This window comes from Lagopus leucura, unplaced genomic scaffold (assembly GCF_019238085.1).
Source record: "Lagopus leucura isolate 7727_CA_CO unplaced genomic scaffold, USGS_WTPT01 Super-Scaffold_100045, whole genome shotgun sequence".
Taxonomy (NCBI): Eukaryota; Metazoa; Chordata; class Aves; order Galliformes; family Phasianidae; genus Lagopus; species Lagopus leucura.
The window spans coordinates 1,607,286-1,633,177 of NW_024962292.1; the positions used below are offsets into that span (position 1 = coordinate 1,607,286).

At 43.0% G+C, this 25,892-nt stretch overlaps 1 protein-coding gene across 1 annotated transcript in view; it reads right to left on the bottom strand.

Moving 5' to 3' along the window:
* Positions 1-5,855: 5,855 nt before the first annotated feature.
* Positions 5,856-25,892, bottom strand: part of NTSR1 (neurotensin receptor 1) — a 44,756-nt gene continuing 24,719 nt past the window's right edge. Inside the window, exons 2-4 of the mRNA XM_042884782.1 lie at positions 19,012-19,213; positions 9,752-9,842; positions 5,856-7,421 (exon numbers count right to left, since the gene is read on the bottom strand). Coding sequence (XP_042740716.1) covers positions 7,172-7,421; positions 9,752-9,842; positions 19,012-19,213 — 543 coding nt within the window. The 3' untranslated portion in view covers positions 5,856-7,171. The remainder of the gene's footprint in view (positions 7,422-9,751; positions 9,843-19,011; positions 19,214-25,892) is intronic.

Below are 25,892 nucleotides of genomic sequence, written 5' to 3' on the forward strand. Positions count from 1 at the left end.
GCCACCATCAGCACTCAGGGCTGTATCTGTGCTCATGCACTGCAGGAAGGATTTTGCATGTGAGTACCCATAGTCTCTTCACACTTCATACTTCACAGCCCACATGGGACTTACAACAATAACCAGGATGCTCTCCCTTACTGCTTAAATACCCTCATGAATATACTCCAACCTGATCTACAGTTCAAATGAATTCAATAAGGCAGAGGAGCATTTAAAGACATTTTAAATAAATTAACTTCTGGATGGATGCTTATTAAGTTTTATGAAGCCATTTACTCAACTGCAATGTTTGTTTCAAAAAGCATCTGAATTTTTCCTCCTCTTAACTATGGAAATTACCTTTGTAACTGAAATGAGAAATACAGGCCAAGCTGAAAGCATTCCTCCTTGCTTGTAGCCCTGTTCCCTTTCTAAAATAGGAAGAAACCCATTGACTATCCACAGTGCTTTGCTTTCCTTTGCATCAGTGGGGGATGCTGTGATGCCTGATTGCACAATACTGGGAGGAAAGGTTTCATTGGTAGAGCACAGCTCGCTGGTTTCTGAGAATTTTGCTTTTTCAAGGAATCAGCTCTGAACAAGGGAATTCATGAGTAGAGGGCAACATTTTTCACCTCAGTTTGAACCAGGTCTGGGTATTCTGAGACTCTGCTGGGAGCATCTTGCTCTGCACAAAAATCTCATGCAGAAAAAAGGACATTGCTGCATATCGTGGATTTCCACCGCTGAAGAGTTTAACTCCATCTCTGTGGGCAGCTGACTGAAAATACACCTTTTAACAGGGCAGGGCTGAAGACCAAATAAAAGGATCCATCGAATAAATTATTGGGTTCTTCAATAATTGATGATGTAGGGACAACAGAAATCCTGCTCTTCTCAACTGGAAGCAGAACCAAAATGCTTTTGGAGAGCCAGCATTTCTCAGAGAGGTTTTAAAAGATTAATTTTAAAAAGATGAAAAGATGAATGGCTCCAAATAATTAAATATTAGTTTGATGTTGCTTTCCAAGCAACGTTTTGAGCTGCTAGAAATCAGAACAATCATGTGGAATGGCCAAAAAGTATGAAGATGCTGTAGGTTGTCCTGTTGCTCAGCTGAGCTACATTATGACAGTTTTAATGGGGAGCTGCAGGGAGAATGGAGTGCCTCATTTTTGCTCACGAAGTGTAAAGATGCTTTAATACAAAGGCAACACCTGAGTATCCTGTTCCTACAAAATTACATCTGTGTTGGAAAAATCAGTGCCAGGAGGAAGTGGGTCACGCAAAATGAAGAGGAGGAGACAAGGAATAGGAGGGGAGATTTCAGAGCTAAGGCCCAGGAACCTGCGTTGTCTTTCAGCAGCACATTCTCTGGGGCACAGGCTGTCTCCTTTGCTGTGTACATACACCTTCTCATGCAATAAAGCCCCGATCAGTTCAGTGTTCCAGGCAGAGCTGCTGTAAAAATAACAGCCGAGATGTAATGTTTTTTAGTGCTTTCCCTACAACAGGAGAAAACAAGCAGGAAAGAGAAACAAAGGAGTTCAGAAAACAGCAGGACTCTCACAGAACCAGCTGGATCTCAGCACAGCAAACTGTCTTGAAGGCTGGGACATCTTCACTCCCATCCCTCAGGCTTGTCACACTCTCAAAGCCCTGGGGTTCAACCAGAGGGAGCTGGATGTTCTGCGCTGCTGCTCCTAACACCACAGCAGGCTGGGCTGTGAACCGGCACACACTCTCTTTGCTTTTACCTGATCTAAGGAGATTTCACAGGGCTGGAGAGCAGCCAGCAACTTGTTCTGATGAGCAGGGTGTGTGACCCAGGCACGGCCACCACCAGATCAAGGAAAATCAACCCAAGCCTTCAATTTGGATATTTATTTCTTAGGTTCAATTAATGACAAAATAAAATAAAATACCATACAGTACAAAGGCTAATATCAGGAAGTAACCATTTCATTACAGTTTGATAGTAAACACAGCATCAATAATAGCATGTTACATCAAAAGAGCGTTTCCCATTGCTGTACAAAAGGATTTCACACCCTTTCCCTTCCCTTTGTCACAGAAAATCTTACAAAGGAGACGCTGACACACTTTGAACATTCATTTTTTTCCCATTGCACAACAGGCCACAGAAAATAAAGCACATCAACATTTTGTAGTTCAGAAAAAAAAAAAAAAAGGTGCACTTTAAGAAATGTTTGCCATAAATACAGTATATGCAGGACTATCAGGTGGCACAGCTGGGGAAGGACTCTTGATCACAAAGCCAGGACACAGCACCATGAATTTTAGCAACTTCTGTTTCCCTGCTCAGTGAGTATGAACTGAAAACAGAAGTCGTTCATCTGTAATTTAAGATTCAGACAGAGCTCCAGCAGATAAAGCTTTGTTTAAACAGCTACCAAACAACACAGCCAGGAAGATATCAGAACTAACACTCAACGCGTTGCACAGGAAAACTCCAGCGCTCTCAGCCCCCACTGAGGGCATGCACAAATGGTAGCTGCACAGATGCTCAGCTCAATTCCACAAGACAAGCTGTCCACAGCAACAGCAGACTTTTAGTTCACTGGATGTTTGATGCTATAAATGCAAAGGTCCTGTGATTGTTGTGTTTCTAGCACGTGTCCTGCCAACCCTCCTCACCCATTTTTCCATTTAGTTTTCTTCTTTACAGTGCAGTCACTGAAGCGAGATCTCATGCGCTTTGCAAAAAGACAAGCTCAGCAGAGCATTCAAACACCTCTGCGTTTGGGCCTGCGGTGAGAAAGTCCTGTCTGGGGGAAATTTCTGAACAGCATAATGACTTTGGAAATCTAATTTCACACACTGCCAAATAGACGGCCCTGACATGGAGACTGTGAAGATAAACGAAACCTCAAAAGTATATTTGAAGAGGTCACTTGATAAACTGTCCTCAGATGGGAATCGCTCTGAATCCATCTGCCAGCACTGCACATCTGTGGGTTCAACAGATTTTTTATTTTTTTTTCCAATCAAAACAAACAGTTTGAAACACTTACAGGACATTTGCATAGATTAACAGCACGCTGCATGAGTGCTCACCGCTCTGCCCCAAAAGAGAATTCAGACAAGACAGGAACACAAAGATGTGAGGATGCATTTTGTTTAATGGCAAAAGCCAATTGTACTCCACTAGGTTTAAAGCTAAACCATGTAGGGTTAGCAGTTGTTGAAAGGCATGGAAAGAAAGAGAACCGTGTCCTGGGTATATACTGGGCATTTGGTACCTTTTTCTTCATGAGAGTACCATGCTTTTCTTTAGAAAACCATGGGGTCTTATAGTGATTTATCCTCACCTCTTTGAGCTCAGGGAAACCAAAACTATTTTGAGTATAGCAAAACTAGGTGATGGGGGGGGGGGGGGAAGAGGATGAAATCAGCTGTAACTTCCACTTCTCAACTCAGGTAATCAGATTTGCCCAATGGAAGAGGTAGCTTTGAGCTGCAATCCCAAGTTAAGGCCATAGACTCACATTAACCTGAAGGAACAGGGCTTTAGAAGCCAGAAAACTGCTTGAATAAATCTCCCATTGCAGGCAGCTCTTCAGGACTTGAGCATTCCAACAAACACTGCAGAAGATCTTTATGACAAGTTCATTTTCACTCCAGCTTGTTTTCATTTTCATGTCAAACCAAAAATAAAGCCACCACCTTCACAGAGCTGTGATCAAAAGTTCCGTAAGCTGCCAGTGTATCTCAGTGATAAAAATCAAAGCCAAACATCTTATGTGAGAATATTTCAGTACAGTGTTTCCTAAGATAACCAAGCACATTTCAGCAGGTTGGTGTTTAATGAGCATATTAATAGCATTAAATATTTTAAAGGTGAATACTGGAAAGCAACTGAGACACACAGAAATCCTAATGAAAGTCAAAGCAACACACAGTTACAGCTTCCATGGGAGGTTTCAGAAACCATCCTCACAGCTGTTGACTCTATTTAGAAGTACTGTTAAAAAGTTTGGGTCCTCTCCAGAACTACTTAAAGGTTGTCTTGCCTGCAAGGCTGGCACTAAGTGTGCAACATTAAGACTCCTCTTCCTTTGCTCATCGTACCTGGACTTTGTTAGTGCAGGAGGAGCGAGAGCAGTGAAGATAATTGGGTTTGTAGGGTCTATTATGGATGGTGTCCATGATTTAGTTATTTTGTTTGCAGCTCACCTTCCTTGGTCAGCTGGAAGCTGTCAAGGTGCCACAAGTGCTGTGTCCCCCTCTCAGCTACAGTCGTCTACAAACATCATAGAAGTTTGAGCTGTAATGGACAGACATTAGGTGAAAGTAGCAAAAGTGAATAAACCAAGAACATACAGGTCTATACATGGTTCTGCTATTCCTATGTGTTTCACATAGCCCATGGTGCAGGATATATTGATCCTCTACAGCTTCTCTTCCAATCTGCCCAAGCCATTTCTAGCACACACACAATAATAACATTTGCTGGTTGCACAAAAATTTCCTTGCAAAGAGAAGCCAGTCTCCTCTGTCCTTTTTCTTCTTCTGTGTGTGTGCCCCTTTACTGTTTTTCCTTGTCAAAGAAGAGTCAACTGCACATGAGCAACAAAAGTGCTTTGTCAATTGTAAACTCTGCCCTCTGTTTTGTACAACAACTAGGGCGAGAAATTCAGAGAAGGCATGACAGGACAGAGCCTGTAGTTTGGCGGAATCAGAAGGAACTAAAGCCTGACCGATTCCTGTTTTGAGCCCTTTCCTTTGGAGTATTTCTGTAGTAGGCATTAAAATAATCTCCTGTCCCTTCTAGGTGTGGTTGGAGGTCAAGGCTGGCAGCAGACAGATGAACCGTGCAGCTAGCTCTGTACCACTGCCAATAAATGCCTCAGGAGCAGAGAGCTGTCACACACAACGAACAACAAATGCCCCGGAGGTGTTTCCTTCATGTCCTGAGCCCAGCAGGACCTAACTTATGAGATGCTGCTGGTACTGAATGTATCAGGAACTGATCTGCATTGCAGAGGACACTGGAGATCTGCAGGCCCACACAGCTGTGCTTGGGGCCAGAAGCACATGTCCAGCATTGAGACTAGTCCTATGTTCCATGAGTGGTCAGTAGTTGCAGAGTGACAGGGGATAGGCAAAGCTGGAAAGCTGAATGGAGCCAAGCATCACTTGTAGTTTGTCATAAAGAAGCAAGCCCATTCTGCAAGAGTGCAGGGATTTGCAAAGAGCCTCCTTTCAGCAGAGCTCCCCCTAGAACTCTCTTTATGAAGAATCTCTTCATTTCTGTGCTTTTGAACAGGAATAACCCACCTTTCCTTTCCCACAGCCATTCTAAGCAGCAGAAACAAACAGCAAAGTCCGTCACCAACAGAAAATAACCCTTCTCACAACAACTCCAGATAAGACTAAAACCTAACCTTATTACCAATGCTCTCCAGCCTGCCTCTTGCCCCAAAATGGCTTACCTCTATTTTAGAGTATGTTTGAATTCCTGCTAATGGTTTGTGACTGCATCACTTTGTAAAGGCCAGACCTTTAACAAAATGCATGGTTTCCCTCATAGGATGTGTTTGGCTCACCTTTGTGTGAGCACAAATGGGTGTTGAGGAATGTCTCTGGCAAGAATGTGAGCAGGCACAGCTTTGATTTACTTTCTACCTCTGTGTGAAGGGGGACATAAGGTCACTAACAGCAAAATCACAGCACAGGTTGAACAAGATGATGGGTTGGTTCCCAGGTTCATGCAGGTCACCATCTGGTGCTGTGACAGCAGGGAAAGCCCTTTAGCTTGTCCCAGAGGCCCTTGATTTCTGATGCCAAAGGCTCTTGGGCAATTTGTTACATCTCATAGATGGTTGTTTGTGGTAGAACAATATAGGAAAAAAACATCATGCTACTTATCCTGGCCAGCTGAGAAATTTCATATTCAAAGCAATAATCAAGGGGAAAAATATGAGGAAGGTATGCTGTATGTCCTCTTATTTTGATGTATGTCCTCTGATTTTTGTTCAGAACCCGCTCATAGTCAGGATTCAGCACAACCCTGACTGGGCCAAACTGTCTGATTTGCTATAAACAGGTCTCAGCTCTGTTCTTCTGATTTGTTAAAAGAAAGTTCTTTTAGAGCTAAGTCTCCCCAGCTTAGACCTTGTGTGATGAGATCAGTGTACCAACAGTTTTGGTAGCAAAAAGAAATGAAAGGCAGAAGAAGAGGCCCTGCCGCCTACTGCCAGTAGCCTATGAGATGTCAGCTTATGAAAATAATGGGAAAAATCTTAGTCCTACAGAACTGGGCTGGTTGCTCTTACATCAGCAGGCTGGATCCCTCGGCAGCCTACTGTTTTTTCACCTCTTTAATGCAGGCCAGCTAGCTGTTATCCCTGGCAAAAGAAACAAGAGTTTGGCTGTGTGGCATAAGTAAGGTTTTCCATTTCTGTTCATTTTCAACACTCCAGCTGGGCACAGTTCCTACATTCTTGACTTTGCCAGAGACTCTGTTACTTATAGGTGTTGCAATACCAATACCAGAGAGTGGGGCTCCCTGCGCCAGGCACTATGCATGCCCTAAAGTGAAAGCTGACTCCAATTCCCCCCAGGCTATCCTCACCCTATTCTAAGTAAGGCATCATCTGTTGGTGTTTAAGTTCAAGGAGCCAGAACGGCTCTTTTGAGCACCCAGGTCATATTTGTAAGAATTTAGATGTAATTTTAAAACACCCATCTGACTCCCTGAGTTCTCACTCCTTGCTCATTGAGTATCCATCCATAGATGAGCATGTCTATTTGCCAAAAGCAACCCTTTCATTTTGAAACTGCTTTTTCCTCCTTAGACTCCGCTCAGTGCCACCAAGAGGCATGATCTCAAACCTTTGGATGTGAACATGGCATCTCTGCATTGAGAGAAGGATGAAAGTATGAAGTAGCCTAAATTTAACATATATTGGCTTCCCAGTTAACACTGTACCTGGATTTACACCAGACTGAACTTACAAATCGTGTAGACATCACTCACAGGAGGCAAGGCCAATGCTTTAAATTAACCTCGAAGTTACTGGCAGAATGAAGCCTATTTCTCCAACAAAAATGACTTTGCTAAACACGCTTTGTGTTACATGAATTCGGAGACCGTGCATGAAAGTCACAGAGGCCTCTCTCAAGTTTAGACTCCACAAAATGCATTGCTCTTCCTCTTTTGGCTTCAGTATGTAGTTTCCCTTGTGACCTGGCTGGAAAAAGTGTGGTTGCTGGAAATGCTGTTGGATTTCCTGGTAAACGCAAGTCGTTTTTTCTTCTTCCTCCATGGCAGGCACACGAGTGTGAGCGTAGAAAGGAAGATCTGTCGGAAATTTGCAGATACCAGGTTGTATAGGATGGGGTTGATTGCTGAACTGACGTAGAAGAGGACATTGGTCAGCATGTAGAAGTAGTGGTAGAAGTTGAAAAGGAAACTGGAAGAACAGATGAAAGATAGAATTCTAAGAAGAGTGAAGAGAACTGGAATAATTCAAAGTCACAAGTGTGAAGAAAACACAAGCTTTTCTTGTTGCTCACTTTTCTCTGTTAGGGACATGATCTTGCCAGTGGGAGTCAGTGCAGGTGCCCTTTGGTTTCAGCTGAGACTGGGCAAGTGTAGGTCAAATACCTTTACAGAGGTCTTGCCCCAGTCTCTGCCAGTTAGAAACTCATTTATGCCCTGGGACTGCGTGAGACATTTGCCTCCTGTTCATTTTTTCTTTGAAAATAGACATGCTTGAAATTGAGAAACCAGATGGAAATTTGCTTCTGTGTAATGCATATATATTAGTCTGACTTTTCTGGCTGCAGTTCTGGTATACAGAGCCTGCAGAAGAGCCAACATCTTGTAACAGATGCAGATCTCTCCTCCCCTGGGCAGTGAGAGCTGCATCAACTCATTCAATGGGTCCCTGGGTTGGGACTTACCTGTACTGTGGGATGGCATTCACAACTCTGGAGGCAAGCTGGTAATAGTATGCTTTTGGAACGTATCCTCGCCATCACTAAATGATGTTTTCATCTAGAATGTTCAGCTTTATTTTTTTTTTTCTTTCTGAAATATCTTTCCTTGGGAAAACTGAGATCATCATCTCTGTGCTGGTAAAGGGTTTATAAACAACACAGATCTCATTTTCAGCAAGATGTTCCCCAGGTTCGTTTATCTCAGTGGAAACCGCAGACCTTTTTGTTAGTCTGAGCGGTGTCTAACGAAAGATAAATAGACGAATGTTGGAGTACATCACCAGCTCCCCATGGCCCCCTCAGCAGTGCCAAGTATGGTGTGGCCCATCCAGCCCTTACAAGCTGAGTTTCTCAATGTAGTTGTGAAAAATTAACTTAGCAAAGATTTCTTCAGGAGCAGACACTTGCATTTATAGATGATTTTGTTGAGCTGCTGCAAGCTCTTGATTAGCTGCCATACAGATTGTTCACCATTCATAATATGCCTGTAAATTCAACATTTTCCTAAACTCACAGCTTTTGAAAGAAGAAGAAAAAAAGTGAATTCAACTGGAATGCATAAATTCATGCTAACTGCCAGCAGAATTCTCTACCTCTTTGACTCAAAGCGCAACCAGCCACTACATAATTGACTGCTGCTTTAAGTGCTTTACATATGGGAAAGCAAATAAGAAACAACAGTTTGCCCCATTGTGCGCCTAGAGCTCTGTTTTGATGATCAAAGTTTTCGGCTTTTACTATGGATGTATGTATATTTCCATGCAGCAAACTGCTGTATGATAAATTACTATTATATATGCTTGGAGTTTATGAAATTTTAATGTCTCATTGTTGCTCTGCCTTTTGGTATCATAGATCTTTTTTCTTTTCCTGTTCATTGCAGTAAGCAGAGCCAGATCCAGAGAGAACAGGGGCATAATGCTGTGGGATGAGAGAGACATCTTACAGTGAGAACCTTTTATGTTATCTCTCTCTCTTGGGTTACTGGGTTTAGATCTCTAGGCAGTGTTAGCGCTATGCATACTTAAAATGAATAATCAGCTCTGTATCTGCATTGCTTAAGGAACTGGGCCTGATGCAGCAGAAAAGCTGCAAGTAGCTGTTTGTGTGCCCTTGCCCATCTATGAACACCAGAGGTGTGCTCAGTGTAGGTGTGCAACTGCATGTATGTATGTATCCCTACACTGTCTGTGAGCCTGGACATTTTCTGATCAGTGAAAACTGGTGTTTAATTTTGTTGCACTCCCTGCAAAACACAGTGAATGTCCTATCCCAGATTCTGAGCATCCCAGTTATTTTCCCATCTGTGAAATCTCTCCTGTCACTAAGGAAATGTGGCACTGTGCAACTAAATTGGGTGTTGACAGGAGCTGCTCCATCTTAGGGCTGAAGATCAATATCTCTACCATAGAGACAGTTATTCCCTTTGGATGCATAAACCCTTCTGCCAAATGTTGTTTCATCAAGGGCTGTCAGAGGTGAATATCCACTGCCGTTGTCACTGGGGATTGTTCTGTGGTCATAGCCACAGAAAGAAGGGCTGCTGATGCATTCTGGTTCAAACTAATGCTTCCTTCAGCTACATCTGGGGGAGTTAGATGTCAAAGCAACGACTCTTAATTTGGCTGATAATCATGGCAAGAAATCCGTAAGGAAAAACAACAATTAGGAGGTGGAGGTTTTGCCCTCCTTTTCTGTCCAGTCCCCACCCCTATCCCCAGTTTACTGGTGCCCCAAGCTGAGCTCCAGCCTGGCCCCACAACCCAGCATAGGGAGATTTGCTCCCCAGACCACGACTCACTCTGTCCAGTGGTTGGAGGGGACGTAGCAGAACATGAGGCGCCGTATGTGATAAGGGAGCCAACAGACCACGAAGGCAATCACCACCGCACCTGCAAGCCGTGAAAAAAAGCCCATTACTTTTTGTGAGGAGTTTTTCCTTGAGGGTGAAAAGGGACCTTTATCACTGTAAACTTCTCTCTTAAAGCCCCGCCTTGTTCACATCTTGCTGCTGTGGAAGATATTAATAACCCTAGGGGACAAACAGCCTGAAAATACCTATAAAAACAAGTATAACAGAAATAATAGAAAAAATAGCTATAAGCTGGGGACAGAGAAATTATGAACAAAAGAAGATATAACAGTGATAAGGGACTGCTTATGCCTGGATCAGGAGGCCAAATGAAAACAGACTGTATTTGCACCTATCCTTGCATTTTATGCTGTTAAGGCACTGGGAGTTTTGTCTACAGTACCCACAGAGGCAGCTAGTGTGTGTTTTTCATCCAGGTAGACACAGTAATCTCATTAATTTGCTACGTGGAGCCACTGGCCACAGTCCCCTCAGTGCTGGGGATCATTAAACGGCCTCAGGAGCTGCTTTCTGGTGGCAGAGCTTGTCCTTTTATTCTACACTTCTGCAATACCTGAGACAGTGATTACAAGATGCTTGGGTCTGGACGTTATTGTAATAAAAATTGTAAGTTAAAAAGATGATGCATATCTTCTTCCTTTCAGTATTCCAGCCAAGGAATGTCAAACAAAGAAAAACAGAACATTACAACTCTGAAGCATAAAAGCTCTGCTGGTGCTGAGCAATCATCAATCGAAATTAAAAAGCAGATATATCAGGCAATCAAGAGAAAGATTTGTTTCCTTTTGCAATATGTATTTCAACCTCTGTATGAAATGACAACGTTCTGGCAGAATCCCAGCAGGAAATAAAGAAATCTCAGTTAAAACATAACATAATAAAAGCCAAGAAGAAAATCAAGACTACATAAAATAATTATGTTATTTTTTTTTTATTCCAAATTTGCTCTACAGACAGTAAGGGCCTCATCACTCTTGTCCTTTATGTGACCTGTAAGGACTAGGAAGTAGCAATGCGCTCTTGCCGAGCTCCATACCACCAGTGCAATGTGAATTTGGAGGCTGCTTTTCCTTCTGCTTTCTGATTGAAAATATTTAGGCAGCCATGTCCCAAATTCATTAGCTCTCATCCCACAGAGTGGGAGGAGAGGTGCAGATGATGAGCATCTCATAAAAACACAGTCCATGGCAGCTGCACCTCCCCATCACTGTTATGCAGCACAGAGGCAAAGTGAAGGCTCTGGTGAAGGGATCCCTTCAATGGGGCAAGAAATTCAATAATTCCTGGTGTCCAGATCTGTACTCACACTTTATTTCAACTGCATGGGTTCCCATTTATTATACACATCACTATCAATGGAGATGGCTAAGTTATTTACTTAGTTATTTAATCAGCCTGTGCGATGCACCAAAGCAGGAGCCCTGCAAAAGTCACTTATTCAGTAAAATTTTAAACACCTGAAAGAATATGTTTTGGAAAGCAGGCAAGAAGGGCTGGTTTTATTCTCTCATCTAACTGAATTCGTTATTTCATTCTGAGTGTTTTTTGGCTGCTATGTGGTCATTGTGATCGCAGATATAATTTGTCACTATAGGGTCTGCAGCTTTTCAGCAGTCTAAAAGACACCACCAAGTGGATGAATTTGACCTGCATCTCATCCAGATAGTTTGTAGAAACCTTCGTGCACTGACAGGTCCCAGGTGTTGCCTCCGCCTGCAGCTCTTCAGGCACTGCAGGGCCTGGATCCTTTCTCATGCCACCTTTAATGATCCTGCACATCTGCCCATTAAATCTCCCAACACGTTAATTGAAAGTGTTTTCCTTCTTGTAAAGGAGCTCTGCTTCCATGGCTCTGAGAGTGTGATGCCAGACAGCACAGAGGCAGGGGTCCATATCAACAAAAACACACGCTGAGAGAAATAACCACTCGACCTCAGCAAACAGATAGTCAATTAAATAATCTGTGGTAATTCTGTAATATCCCAAGCAATCATTCTGCAATTAGAACTGTATTAAACACATGGCTAAGTGCAGTGGAAGCACTTTAGGGGCTGATTTTGAAATCCTGGCTGGGCAGCATGCTGTGAGACTCTGTGGAGCGCAGGTGAGGAGGCCCTGACCTGCATTTGTCACTCTTAACCCTGCTGTATCAAGGGCAATGTTGCTGCCAAAATGATTATTTATTACACTTGCAGGCTCCTAAAGCCTATTCTCCATCATCTGACGCTTCACATGGATTGGATTTCTTTGGTGTTATAAGATGGGGCAGGACAGCCTGGTGGAGCCGAGCACCACCTGGGAAAGGGTTCAAAACAAGGCACAGTGGGTCTTCGTTTACCTTCTAAATCAAACTTATAATTTAAAAGTGCAAACCTGAATTACTGCATCCTGTGATTTTCTATTTTGTCTTGTGGCTCGATGCCCTGCCTGTTGGAACTGCATCCCAAGGAAGAAGGGCAGGAAGTCCGCAGAGGGAAACAAAAATCTTGAATGACGTCTTCTTCATTGTGCAAGAGAAGATTTAGACTGTGACAGTCTTGATTTTCAGACTAAACTGGATGTGGAAGCAAGCCGGGAAGCTAAATTTTATTAGATTGCACTGAGTATTTTATTCACCATGAGTATATCCTGTGTTTGGGGCTGGGAGGTGGCCATTTTCCAGGGCCAATGTCTCAAAAATCTGGCAATGTGCATGTAGCACATCACCTGTACGTGGGCCCTGGCAGTGCCTGCTGGACAGACAGAAGAGAGATGCTGCTCAGAGAAGCTCAAATCCAGCCTTCCTCAATAGCTTTGTTCAGTCAATTTTGGCCAATTTCTTTCTTATTCTTTGTGTTTCAAAGGGAGCTGAAAAACAGACAGCATGTCATAAGTTTGGAGCAAAGACAGGAGCTGTCTGAGTCTGGGCAGACCGAGCAGAACAAAACCTCTCATCCTTTTCTGAGTTTCAGCGTATCAACAGCTGTTCATCTCCAATGCTGCTCAAGGAATGCACGCTCCAGCCGGTATTGAATAAAGTATAAAGCAGGGGAATGGAGCTCATTAATTTGCATTGATGTTGACTTCTAGAGAAGCAGTCCCTGCGCATTCAAAGCCCTGGGGGTTTTATATGCTTATTTAGCTGATGTCATTACAAGAGAATCTATCACAACGGAGAACAAGTGTTACCGTGTGGTTTGATATGAGAGTTGGAGAAAGTTGGGACAAGTGCAGATGCAGCTGGCAGTGCCTGGCTAAACCTTGAGGCGCTGTTTATGCAAAGTGATGCAGTACCTGACAGGTTATCAGCAATATTTACACCAGCAGGCCCCAAACTAGGGGTTGTGGCACTTACAATGTGAGTAGGAGCCTAGTAAAAGTTAAACTGCTTGTGCTGGTATTTGGGTCACAAGGCTGTAGAACAAAGCATTTCCATAAAAGTCGATAACTACCAGCAGAGAGCGGAGACCACCAGTATGCACCAGTAGTGCCCAGGAGAGTGAAACAAGGAGAAACTGGGAACTGAAGGAGCCCAGGGAGCCCACAGCTCCTTCAGAAGCTGCTGAAGGCACATAGACTTTGCTGGGTGCAATCCTCCTGTTCTCTTGTATATGTTACAGAACAGTGTAATCATTAGTTTTGACTCCTTAATTTACATTCTCTGAAACCGGAGATCTTCTTTTATTTTCCTGTATCATTTGCAGACAGCAGAGTGAATAGAAAAACCTTTTCAGCACAAAAAAAACCCCAAAGTATTGTACTCTGACTATATTCTCCAGGCTTGATTTTCAGAGGATTCAGCTGACAGATTTGAAAATGAATGTGAATTCCTGGCTCCGTTCACACAGGGCAATGTGATTAAAACATTCACTGGCACCAATGAGACCTGGTTTCATCCAAAAGGAGCAAGGCAAAATATGAAGGTTAAAAGCCAACCAAAGAATGGGGCTCAGCAAGCAGCACATCCCTGCCAACACACTGCAAACCAGGGACTCTTCCCAAGTCCCCTTCTAAGATAATTAGTCGTAGATGTTGCTAGATTCAATCTAAGCTTCATTCGTGTCATTACTCCCAAGGATGTCAGGGTGTTAGTAGGAGAAGGAAGAAGAAAGAAGAAATTTTCCCCTTGGAAGGATAGATGAGGGCTCAGTCCTCTCCTCACCCCATTCAATACATTTTCTACAACCAGCTATAACCCAAGGTGACATCCTTTGCAGCCCCCTTCTTCATTCTCCTCTTGTTTTGAGTCTTACATATCCTTTATTCCTCCCTGAGCTGTTTCTGCTTGCTGAGGGATCCTGGCACTGTATTTGCTGCATGCTTCTGAAGTCACAGAGGCCTGGCTAGATTTCATGCCTAAAAAATGCATCAGTTAGCTTTTTAAACACTCATACAAGGCAGGACCCAATACCTGGAAAATCTACTTGCCCAGCTTGGCCAGCCCTAGAGTTGTATTCAGAGATGCAGCAGCTGGAGCCTGAATTCCCATAGCCCTAGGAGCCTGAATCCCTGCAGCCATGCCCAGCAGCCGCAGGACTGGCACACAGATCTTCCTCTCCCAACAGGCACAGCTGTGCTGCATTTCTGCTCCTCAGAGGCTGTTTACAGAGTGCTCTGTACAACTCCCTTTATGTCACTTGGCAGGCTGCAAAGTAAACCTACACGTACAAACACCTCCAAGAAACATATACAGCTATTATGTGGCTCATTTATCCTCCTGAATTTTAGTTGACACTTCTATCCGTGCTTCAAGTCATGGGAGACTCTCTGAACTCCACTTGCAGCAGCTCAGATTTTTGCTAGGGTTACAAACTGTCATGAATTTAGTTCCTTTCTTGCAAGCAAAGTGATTCATGGATAAATCTGATTTCCTCATAGTACAGACTTTCAGACTGCTGCTCTTCTGTGGACCTTTGTGGCTGCAAAGCATTTGCTATTTGTTACTCCTATTTGTGGGATAGTTACACTATAATCTCATAGCATTATTCTCCTCAAATTGGTAGCTCAAACTTGGAACATCTGAAAAGAGAAATGGACAAACTCTTCAGCACATTTTTCTGGAGGGGAATTATTCACACACAAAGTAATGAAACACGTAGGATGCACGGATGCTTCATTAATACTTGGCATTTGCCTGGAGTTGCTTGAAGAAATGTAGAGGCTCCAGAATCATAATTTTAACATTTTCAAACTTTCAGTTAAAAAATATGGTGTGACTTCATTTCCTAAAAACTATCATACTGAGGCATTAACCAGCCAACTGTGGGAGGCTGAAGGATATTCTTTTAATTCTTTAAACCTCTCTAAAAGCTTTATAATTGCTTCAGTTAAGCAGCTTCTGTAACAGAGCAAATGCTACCTGGGAGAGTTCACGCTTTAATGAGCTTAGATTAGTCCACCAGGGATGCATAATGCCTGCACTCAATGTCCATCAGCTTGCCTTGGTGTTGTTGTCATTACTTGGCTGTGCCCTTCAGTAACTCCTTCCCGTTTGCTGGACATGCAGTTGTGGAGGCAGTTGCTCCAAGAATAGGCATCTCTTTCTGCAGTTGCTGGATAGGCTGCAGGCTGCTGTTTTGATGGAGACAATTAGTCTGTGTCACAGAACTGTCCCCTTTCAAGAAGAAAGGTTGGCCAAAAAGCACTTCCAGATTGAGCCAAGCTCAAATATGCCCCTAGAAAGACTTAGATTGGATGCAGTGTGCAATAGTCTGGGAAGCATGTGTGAGGTTTCATCTGCTGAAAGCTGCTTATTATGAAGGGTGCATATCTGCATGTGTGTTTGAGAACTAGTGTATAGCTCAGATTTGTTTAGGTAGCTTTCTTCCTTATCTAATGGTTGGTGCGTCAGGATGTATAACCAGCAGATTCACCCTTCTGTGCAGCGCCACGTAATGCCTGAGGGACTTGGCTGAGCAGCACTGCTACAGCGCAACCAAGGAATAAAGGAGTCCTCACAAAGGAGCTGGAAAGCCACCAGTTCCTGAAGCTCTCGGGATGTGGATCCTCACACCTACAGAAAGCTGACAGCAGAGAGGGAATTACAGTCAGAAATCACACACTTAATGAATTAATGAACTGGCTCACAGGAAGCAGGGCTGACAAGTTCCTCGATCCTGATCTCCCTAATTGTTTTGTACATGACCAGAGTCAAACAGAGCCAAGAAAACACATACAAGCTAGAAAAGAGGAGGAAAGTAATACTGTGGACATTTGAATGAAGCTGCTGGCCTGACAATTTTCGCTCCTATTTTAATGTAATTAAGTACAAACTCAGTAGATGTGGAAGAAGGAAGGAAAGTGTTTGCTACTTTGATCTTATCAAACTCTGCTCACCATGAACTGAAAAAACTTGTTTTTTAAGCACTGGTTGTATGTATTCTGAAACATTTCACCATTAAAACATAACCAAGCTTTTATACATCAGGCCAAAGTTTACTTTTGGAAATGGAAAATACTTTAATCCTCATAAAGTCTAATTTCGTGCCAGCAGCTTTATTAGTGTGGACAAGGGCCATTGTTTTCTTTTCCCACTGTCTTCCATAAACTCATCAGTCTGGGTGGGTGATTTTGGCTGCCATGGAGCCCAGCAGAAATCATATGCACTGTCGTAGAAAGACGGGCTGCCATCAGTACCGGGAGTTAACCTGGACTCATTGGTGAGGGATGCTCTTCCACTGTAGGGAGTGGGACTTTTGGTGGGTTCTCTAGGGCCAGGATTTCCTTCCCTATGGAAAAGGGGGTCTTGGCCAAAGCACTGCAGCCACCGAGAGCCTTGCCATAAAAAGCAGCAGCTGGAAGGCTTTCAGCTAACCAGCTCTCACATCTCATGTGCATGAGGGCCCTCACAGTGCAAAACCAGAACTGGCATATTTTAATAGACTTTTTTAGGGTGCTATTTTTGAACTGCTTTTCTTTATCATCTGTCAGCTTAAGCTACCAGATTCTTTGTTTTTTTCTTCAAATTGCTTAATTAAGGCTTCTGGAATTTCACAGCACCACTTGATTCCTGGCTACTGGATCTTTTACGTAACTTTTGTCTGAACCAAAGCTCTGTGAAAAAAAAAAAAAACAAACAACAAAAAAGGAAGGGAATGAAGCCAGATATTTAAGACCTACGTTGCTGCTGATGGAATCATTAAAATGCTGAGCCAGTTTTGCTTTTGAACTCATTCAAAAGCTCTTCCTCAGAGAGCCTGTGTGTGAGAGCAGGTCTATTCTTTAGCTTTACATATTGGCAAGCAAAGGCAAAAGAAAAGGATTATTTGTTACCACTCTAATTGTGGTTGTTCAGAAGAAGAATAAAATATTGAATCGCTTTCTGTCTTCATCCAGGGAGATCACAATTGTACCTCATTTCTCTGATGTTAATTCTCACCCATCAGTTTATAAGCTGCCATTTGTGCTCACAGCTATAAATGCTGTCTGAGACACTGCAGTAATTATGAGTACAAAGGTGAACCCTTTATTGCATGTGAAATATGGATAGAGGCATTTTCAATAACTGGGCTTAGGAGTTCATCCAAAATATGTTTGCAGCTGCTTTGAGGCCTGCAAAATTTAATAAAAATCCTCTGAGTAGCTTTTTAAAAAAAAAATAAAAAAAATTCTGTTGTACTCTAATACTCTAATTTGGCTTGGGATGGAACGCATTTTGTCTTTGCTGCGATATCATGAATAGCTCGGGCAAAGTTTGCAAAACAGCACATGCAAAATCTGGCAGGGAGCAGACAAAATGCAACTCAAGGGGTGTAGATGTGTCCCTTGAGAACCCTGCTGGAGTGACAGTGGGACTTCGGCCCCCAAAAAAGCATATAAATGAGATAAAACCTTCCCCCAGAGCTTGACTTGACTTTGGGGGATGCAGAGGCCTCTCCCAGCAGAGCCAGCGGTCAGTAGGGCTTCATATTCAGCCCTGTTTGATATAATCTTCAGAGCAGTGTGTTTGTATAGAGCTCCATATGTTGGTTTGGGAGGTCTGGGGGAAAGATTATGCGTCATCTGCTGCTGTAATAAGCAGAGCACCAGGGAAGATTGGCCTGACCCTGGCTGTGTGCAGCACAGGAACAAGGAATGCTCTCTGCAGATGATACAGCAGTCACCCATCACTGCCCCACTGATTTGCTTCAGGCTTGGATTGTATGGAAAATATTTTGCCTTTTCATCAACTGAAATAGCGACATTTTAACATTGTTCTGTAATTGGAATTGGAAGTCAAAGTTTTGAAGAGGAAGAACAGCCTGATTTGATTAAGATTTGTTTTTTTTTTTTTTTTTTTTTTTAATCTCAGCTACTCGATTTTTTTTCTGTCAAAAAGAAAAGGAAAATTGAAATCTGAATCAAAGCTGTGACCGTCTGCAAGAAACTCATTTCTATGTGCGTGCCATCAGGGGGAAATCAATTTTCCACACCCCTCTGGCAGAGATCACCAGAGCAGCCCCTACTTTTGCCTGCAGAGAAGGGGGAGGAAATCAATGCCTTGCTTCCAGCAGCTGGAGGGGATCTGCCTGCCTACACGGCCATGAGCAGCGTGCCCACAAGTGACCTGCGCAAGGTGCCCAGTCAGGATGATCTGTTCAAACCCAACCCCACAAAATACCTTTGGTTCTAAAACAACATCAGTTCCCACACCACACACAGAGCCCAAAGCCAGCACCAGCTGGAGGAGAGGTGTTCAGGTTGGAGGTGGCCAGGGATAGGAAAAGGAGTAGAAGAGCTTTGTATCAGCATGTTCTTTCTGTCTAAGAGAACATAGTTTCTTTCCTTAAATTTGGAATTTTCATGTCTCAACTTATCCTCCATTGAGAACTATGAATTAAATAATGCTTAAATCCCTCTCTAGCTTCCTTCCTCTATAATGAATTTTTTTATCCTTTAAGGGAAGGTTGATGCAAAGTGTCTCTGGGAGAAAAAGAAAATTAAAGATAAAATTCCCTAAGAAACTCTTGTTATCTCAGAAAGAAAAAGAGGAAGGAAAGAGACCAGGAGAAGAAATTAACTCACTTTCCAAAATGTCGGGCTTTGAGTTGAGAACTGGACAACAATGGCAAATTTCAAAGCATTTCTCAGGGGTAATCTGGATTTTTTAAAATGTTACTTTTCATTTCAGATGTTTTGAATGAAAGCATTCACCAGTTTCAACCTCGCCCTTCAAATCATATCTACATAGACACTTCTAGCTGCTTCAGTGTCAAAACGCTGTTACTTACGCAGGACCCTGACACCATGTCTCAGGGCTTGCACACGGCCAGGCTCCATGGACATGCTGAGCATCGTCTGCTGCCCACCGATGGTGCAAACCTGATTTTCCTGGGCAGCTTGCTTGAACATGATCATGAGCTGGTTGGCAATGATGGTGTTGAGCACAGAAATGACGACCATGGGAAACACGAAGGAGATGAACGTGTTGACCTGTGGAGGAGAAACAAGGCATGGTCAAAGCAGGGGAATGGTCAGCAAGGCAGGAGATTGTGATTCATTTCTCGCAACAAGAGTAGCAGCCTGCAGTGGAAATATTTTCCCTTCTCTTGCACTTTGCCTTTGCTTTTGAAGCTTATTGCACAGAGAGAAAGCTCAGACACCACTGTCATGTGTTCATTTAGTGATGTCAACACTCAAAAAAGGCAAATTCACTCACACCCAATTATGATGTCTTTCCCTTTTCAGGGCAGCTCATTTCCAGAAGTGTCATGACCAAAAGGTATCATTATCTTTTTATCTTGCCAGTGGCAGGATGCTTTGTAGCTTTCACTGTGCGGAGCACGACTCCTAAATAACAGTATGTTATTATATTTTTTCTTTATTATGAGCTCTACTCGGGATATTTCAGCTCTGGCCTTCCCTTGTAGATTTAATGACAGCTTTTTGTTAGCCAGTAATCAAATTGTCCAATAAGCCTTGTGCCTTAAAGGATTAAAATTGATTGGAATAAACAAGTGGAAGTTATAATGGTTTTAGTACAAATTATTTGATTACTACAGTTTTGATAAAATTAAATGGAGGATCAAATCAAGCAGTGATTGAATCAAGTGTAAGTCACTGTTCGTGTCAACTAAAAGCAGAAAGCCTTCGTGAGGGCCTCCGTCTCTGCCTCGAAACTCGCTGGAGCTCAGTTTAGCAACGCAGCCTGGGAAGAAAATGAGCTGTGTGTTCCTGAGACTCATCCTCGCTGCTGGGGAGGAGGCTGATCACATCACTGACATCAGTGGGTGAAAGAGCAGAAGTCCCTAAAAGCCTGGAAGTTTTAAAATTTCAGAACTTTAACAAGAATCGAACCGCGTGCTACAAACCACTGAGGAAGCAATTTTATTAAAAGCAATAGAACAGCCACATCAACGGAAGGATAAAAACCAAAAAGCAATGGGGACCTGTGCTAGGGTTGTAAGGCATACTAACTTTTTTCGCCCAGACAGACACACCTCTTGCAGATCAGTGCCTTAAAATACAGAAGTGACCCCACACTCTGAGCCAAATCCACGTTCTTCTGCAGGAAACCTCATTGACCAATGAGTGCTTCATCTGCTTGGGGGAGAAATCTAGAGAAATCCCTTCTCCAACACAGCAAGATCACCGCACTGTCCAGGTTTCTGTTCTACCCCCAGTATCTGGTTCAGATATATGTTCTCTTTGCTCCAGAAAAATTCAGAAATACAAATGTAAATGGAAAAATGAGGAAAAAATCCCCAGACCCCCGTAATGTAACACGGGATGCATAAAACAAAGAACTAAGAACATAAGTGTAAGGGGAACAGGTGCACTGACAATCAGAAACAGTTAAGTCTCCATGTTCATAAATTTAAGCAAGATGTAACTCCTCTTTTGGTGAAGACAGGCAGCGCTGTTCTTGCCAGTTCTCTTTTTTAGATCAAGTCTCTGTACAACTCCAGAGCTCGATGCACTTAGCAAAAGTACCAGCTGGGTTTCATCTCCAGCAGTCCATGTTGTGAGAGCATTGACTTTCAGTTTATTCTTGTAATAATAATGGAGCTACACCATGGACAATTTCCGGAGGAAATTCCTAGATATACTTCCCCATTGCAAGCTACTAATGGTCTCTGTTGTTAAATATATACTTTTCCAAGCTCCCCTTGTCTCCTAAAAGATAGCACATCGCACAGCATCCTGCATACAAAGAAGAGTTATCTTCTATCAAGATGTTAAGATAGATCCTTAAGTGGTAGGCAGCACGTTCACAGCCAGCACAAAATAAGTTTTTCACAGTGGGAGCAATCTGTGCTTGTAAAGAATCTGCTTTATTCAACCTTCACAATGCAGTTGTGCTGAGCTGGCACACACAGGGTGAAAAGCCTTCCTCAGGCTTACAGGTCCTGCAGCCCTACAGTCCCACATGGCTGTTTGTGCTGCTTTAGCTGCTGAATATCCTCTACCACCACTGAGCAGCATTTGCAAATGAGCAAAATGAAGCACTTCACTCTGCCACCAAAGATTCAGGGTTTATTGAATTTCACTCAATAGCTTTGCCCAAGCTAAAAATTAGTCTTGCCTAATAGAATCACACAGAAACCAAAAAGTCTGTTCTGAGCTTTCTTTAAGGTTTTGATTCATTCCCAGTACCGTGAAGATTTTAAAGAGCTTGAGAAACTGTCAGGAATAGCATTATGAATTGCTATGGCAGAAGTGTAAAAATTGCATACATTCTATGAAAGGCTCCATTAAAAGATTTCTATCTGGTCTTGATTTGCACCGAAGCCCTTCTGTACTTAACAAAATTCAAAGGGATGGAGAGTTTTAATTTGTGGAAAAAAATCATTTTCAAATACAAACACTCGAAGACAAAAAGAGCCAGAGAAGCAGATCTCTCCCAGCACAGCCCTTGTGCTCGGTGCTGTCCCTGGCTCTCACTGGGCTGTGCACGGGGCATGGCAGTGCTGCTGGTGTGCCTCCAACAGCACTTTGAAGCCAGCAGAAGTTTCCTTTCTGCATTGGCAGGAGCTGGTCTGGAATCCCTGGACTATATACTGAACAGTGTTCAGGATCAGAATGACTTGTATGGGTGTTTAATGAGATTGTCATTAGTGCTGACACTCTTCATTATCAGTGGAACTGTAGCTGCCAGTGAACACCTATGACTGTTAATTCCTTTGGCTTCTTGCGTACCTTTACAGCCCTGGGAAGGAGGATTTAGACAGTATCCAGCTTCATTTTTGATCTAATAGTCTTAGGCTGTATGCTGGCTTACCACAGAAATGACAGCTTGTGCAATACCACATCCAAACCGTTGTATTCAGGTTGTTTGAATGTAAAAGCAGAATGCTATGGCCTCATCTCAGCTGCCACCAAGAGTTCATGCTGTTTATCCTCTCCATTAAAACTTACATATATACATATTTTTTAAAGATAATGCAATACTACAGTGTTTGCCACTGGCAGGAATGAATGAAACACAGAGCCACTTCCATGTTGCTGACTCTCCTGCAGCCAGAGCAGCCCTAAAAGCCACTCAAGCACCAGGCTGGAAGCATTTCTGCAATGGAATTACTGCTCAGGACGAAGTAATCATACAAAGCCTTCATCTCACACAGCACAGAGCCATGGACTTTCTTCCCAGCAGCACTGAGCAGCTCTGCTTGGGATCAGTCAGATGTGTTTCTCCAGGACCCCCAGAGCACGAAGCATTACAACCATGCAGCATTTTGAAGGACTCCAAAGACAGAACAGTTCTGAGGATGAGGCTCCAAGGGCTCATGAGAAGACAAATGGAAATTTATGGAAATAAATTTTCGGAGGATAAAAACGGAGTTATCAGTCCAGTCAGTTGTCCGGTCAGCTCAACAAAAATTGGACTTTGTGTTGTTAACTGTTAAAGTCACACAAAGTAAACAAAACTTGAAATGCAGGCAGCAACCAGGGGTCCAAAGGAACAGAACCAGGGCTCCCACCAGCATGGACCTGACTCCAGAGCAGACAAAGGGGCAGCTGATATTTAGGTCAGCATTAGCAGTTGTATATGACTCCTTTTTCATGGCAGAGAGCTGAGATGCTCCCCCACTGCCTGGATTTCTCAGTGCAGAGATCTTCAGCTGTCCCAGAGACTTCTCGAACCCTGAGGACACACAAGGAAAATGGTCCCGAAGGAGCTGGCAAGCATCTCAGATTTGCCTTTCTGGTTTCCTGGCACTGACGATGGAGAAGCTGAAGATGCAGGGTGTCATGCTTTTGAGCACATCAATTAAACGTCGCCGGGATTTAACAAATTAATACATTCTGGTTCACCTCATTTCTAATGGAAATGTAAATTCTCCTCCTCCTGGCTGTGGAGGCTGTACTGTTAGCATATGTCAATCAGAAAAGCACACCCTTCATCATTCGGCTGCCAAACAATCCTATGTGACTACATAGAGTTGAAAAGTCACTAGTTTTCTCACTTGGTGACTGGAATTAGCATTTTTTAACCACTCAGTGAATAACTTCAGCACTAATAATTGCACTGCTCCATTTGTGAGTGCAGCAATCTGTGGAATACGAAGCTGGACTGGGAGGTGTTCATGATGCTGGCATGCCAAAAGAAACATTTGGCTTTGCCACTTGTGTTTGATGTTCACAGGACATATCTGATTGAATAATCCCATTTTTTTCTCCTGTTGTAAGTAAGTTCCTGTCTAGTTAAATCCTATCTCTGCACAGTTTTCCAAACATCCTTGCCAAGTGTTTAGCAGTGAGCAGCTCCGTGCCATTCCTTGGATACAATGGGGCAAGGGAGACTGTGTCTGTAAGTGGTGACAGAGAGCAACAACTGTTCTCATAGCCTCTACCTGGGACAAGAAGGAATGTGAAAGCTGGAAAACAGCCTAGAAAGGGAGTTCAGCTCTACTGAAAAGTTTGGAGGCATTTCAGTAATTTCAGCATGGCTTGGTTCAGAGCATACTATTTAGCATTAGATTTTAGTACAAAGTATTTCCTGTCTTTCTCCTCTTGGATCATTAATTCAATAAATATCTAAATTAAATCTGCAGACTAAAGATGAAGCCTAAAAGTGTATGAAATTGAGACAACAAAGGAAGGAACCAGAGCTGCTGAAGCAGGTAGCTAACACTGAGGTACATGCAGTGCAGCACAGGACTGCTGGTTCTTATCCCAGGTAAGTGTATCATGGCACAGAACCTCAAACAGTAGTTAAACAGGAGTAGGGCTAGGTGCTGAATGCTGTGTAGGTCTGGAGCTCTAACAGGGCACTTAAGCAGGAGCTTGATCTTTGCACATTTCTCTTTTAACTCACACAAGCTTGCCTGTCACCTTGTATTTCTGCAATGTGAAACAGCCCTGATACCATCATCACCTGCAGGTGCTTCATCAGCCATGCAAAATGAACCCCCCTTGTCTCATGACCAGACTGAGCATATAAAAATCTGATGTGGATCTGGGTGGTGGGACATTATATCCTATCATCACCATAGCAGATGGCCAAAGACGAGACATGGCCACAGAAACTTCTGGTTATTGTCACACCTTATGCTCTGTACTTCTATTCAGCCATAGGGGTATGGACTCAGCATCTCCTACCCAAGGTGATAGTGTGATTGTGTGATTTGCTCTAATCTTGTCTCAAACTGCTCTACTGTTCACTTTTTTGGACCACAGATGTGGAAGCCTTCAAATGTATCCTTCAGGGGAAAAGACAACAGAGGAAAACCTCAAATACAGACGCATCCTGCTCAATCCACTTTTCATTAAATAACTCAGTGGGTTTTGCTGAGCTCGGCTGGCATCAGCTGCAGGAGCTCAAATTGGCCAAACTTCTCTTTTTTAGATCTCTGCAGGGGTCTCTTTCTTCTAGTCAGCTTTCTTCTTGTTTTGGATAAGGTCTGGAAATAGGAGGCTGCAGGTAGTGCTGCTTAGGTGAAGAAAAAGAGCACACAAGCCTGAATACAGTCTGTCAGATGAATCTGACTGATGCTCCCAAGCCATCAGACTGGGTCTTGTCCCCATGACATTACTGCTCTGCACCCATTCATGTCAATGAAACTGAATTAATCGTGTGGCAAGGACATATGAGCCTCAGTTACTGATACATCCATTCACTGGCCTTATTCTATCCACAAAAGTAAAACTACTCCAGGGGTGATATAAAAGACCTGTGTGTGAGCTGTGGCTGCTTGCTCCTGTTAAGAAATATTGGGTTTTGTATGGGCAGATATTTTGATCAGAATAAAATGAGTGTTACCACAGGGCTAACAGTGATAGCATGCACTGTTTTCAGTGTACGCTGCACTTCAATCCACCTAAAATCTGTTATTGTTAGCATCTTGTGCTTGCTCCAGAGCAGAGGTAAAGTGACATGCATTCTCTCCTTGGATCCATGGAAACAACAAGAGAATGACCAGTCAGCGTGGAACAGAACATGAAAAATAATCAACATGTAAGATTTTCAAGCCTGTGTGAGGTCCTGCACTGATGAACTGTAACAGGAATGCAGAGCAGCTAATGATCTTGAGAAGTGAACTTAATCACACACTCTGCAGGAGTTAATCAGATACAGAACAGATGGAAATAAATTGCATACTGACAAAAAATCCATCATATCTCCATGGCAAAAACATTCCTCCAGCTTTTCCATTCATAAATCTCCCTCCATGGAGAAATCACTTGTTCATAAAGAACAACATCTGATGCAGAACAACTCAAAAGTGTCTCTTGCTTATGATGGGGTGGCAAAGATGTCACAACACTGAGTAATGGTGGCATTCCTGAGCTTGACTCGGTACCTGATAAGATCATTTAACCTCATTTCTATGCATTGTTAATAATCCTGTGACCTAAAGTATTTTCAGACTTATCATAAGTAATAGCTGAGAAGTATGATTCACACACAAGTGTTTGATACAAGGCTTATTATTCCTAATTGTACACAAGGGTAATATCCAAGTATGAAAGCCCCTGGGGACCTCAGAGCTCTCCATTACCTTGCTAAATGTCAGAAAATCTTCACTGTAAACATTCATAAGAGAAAATTTCCTCCTCTCCTAATCTTTAGGACACCACTCTCAGATCTGAATGGCTCTTGTGGTTCTGGCTCCCAGCGGTAGAGAAAAGCTGTGAAATTTGGGAAATCCTGAAAATAACACACCGGAGA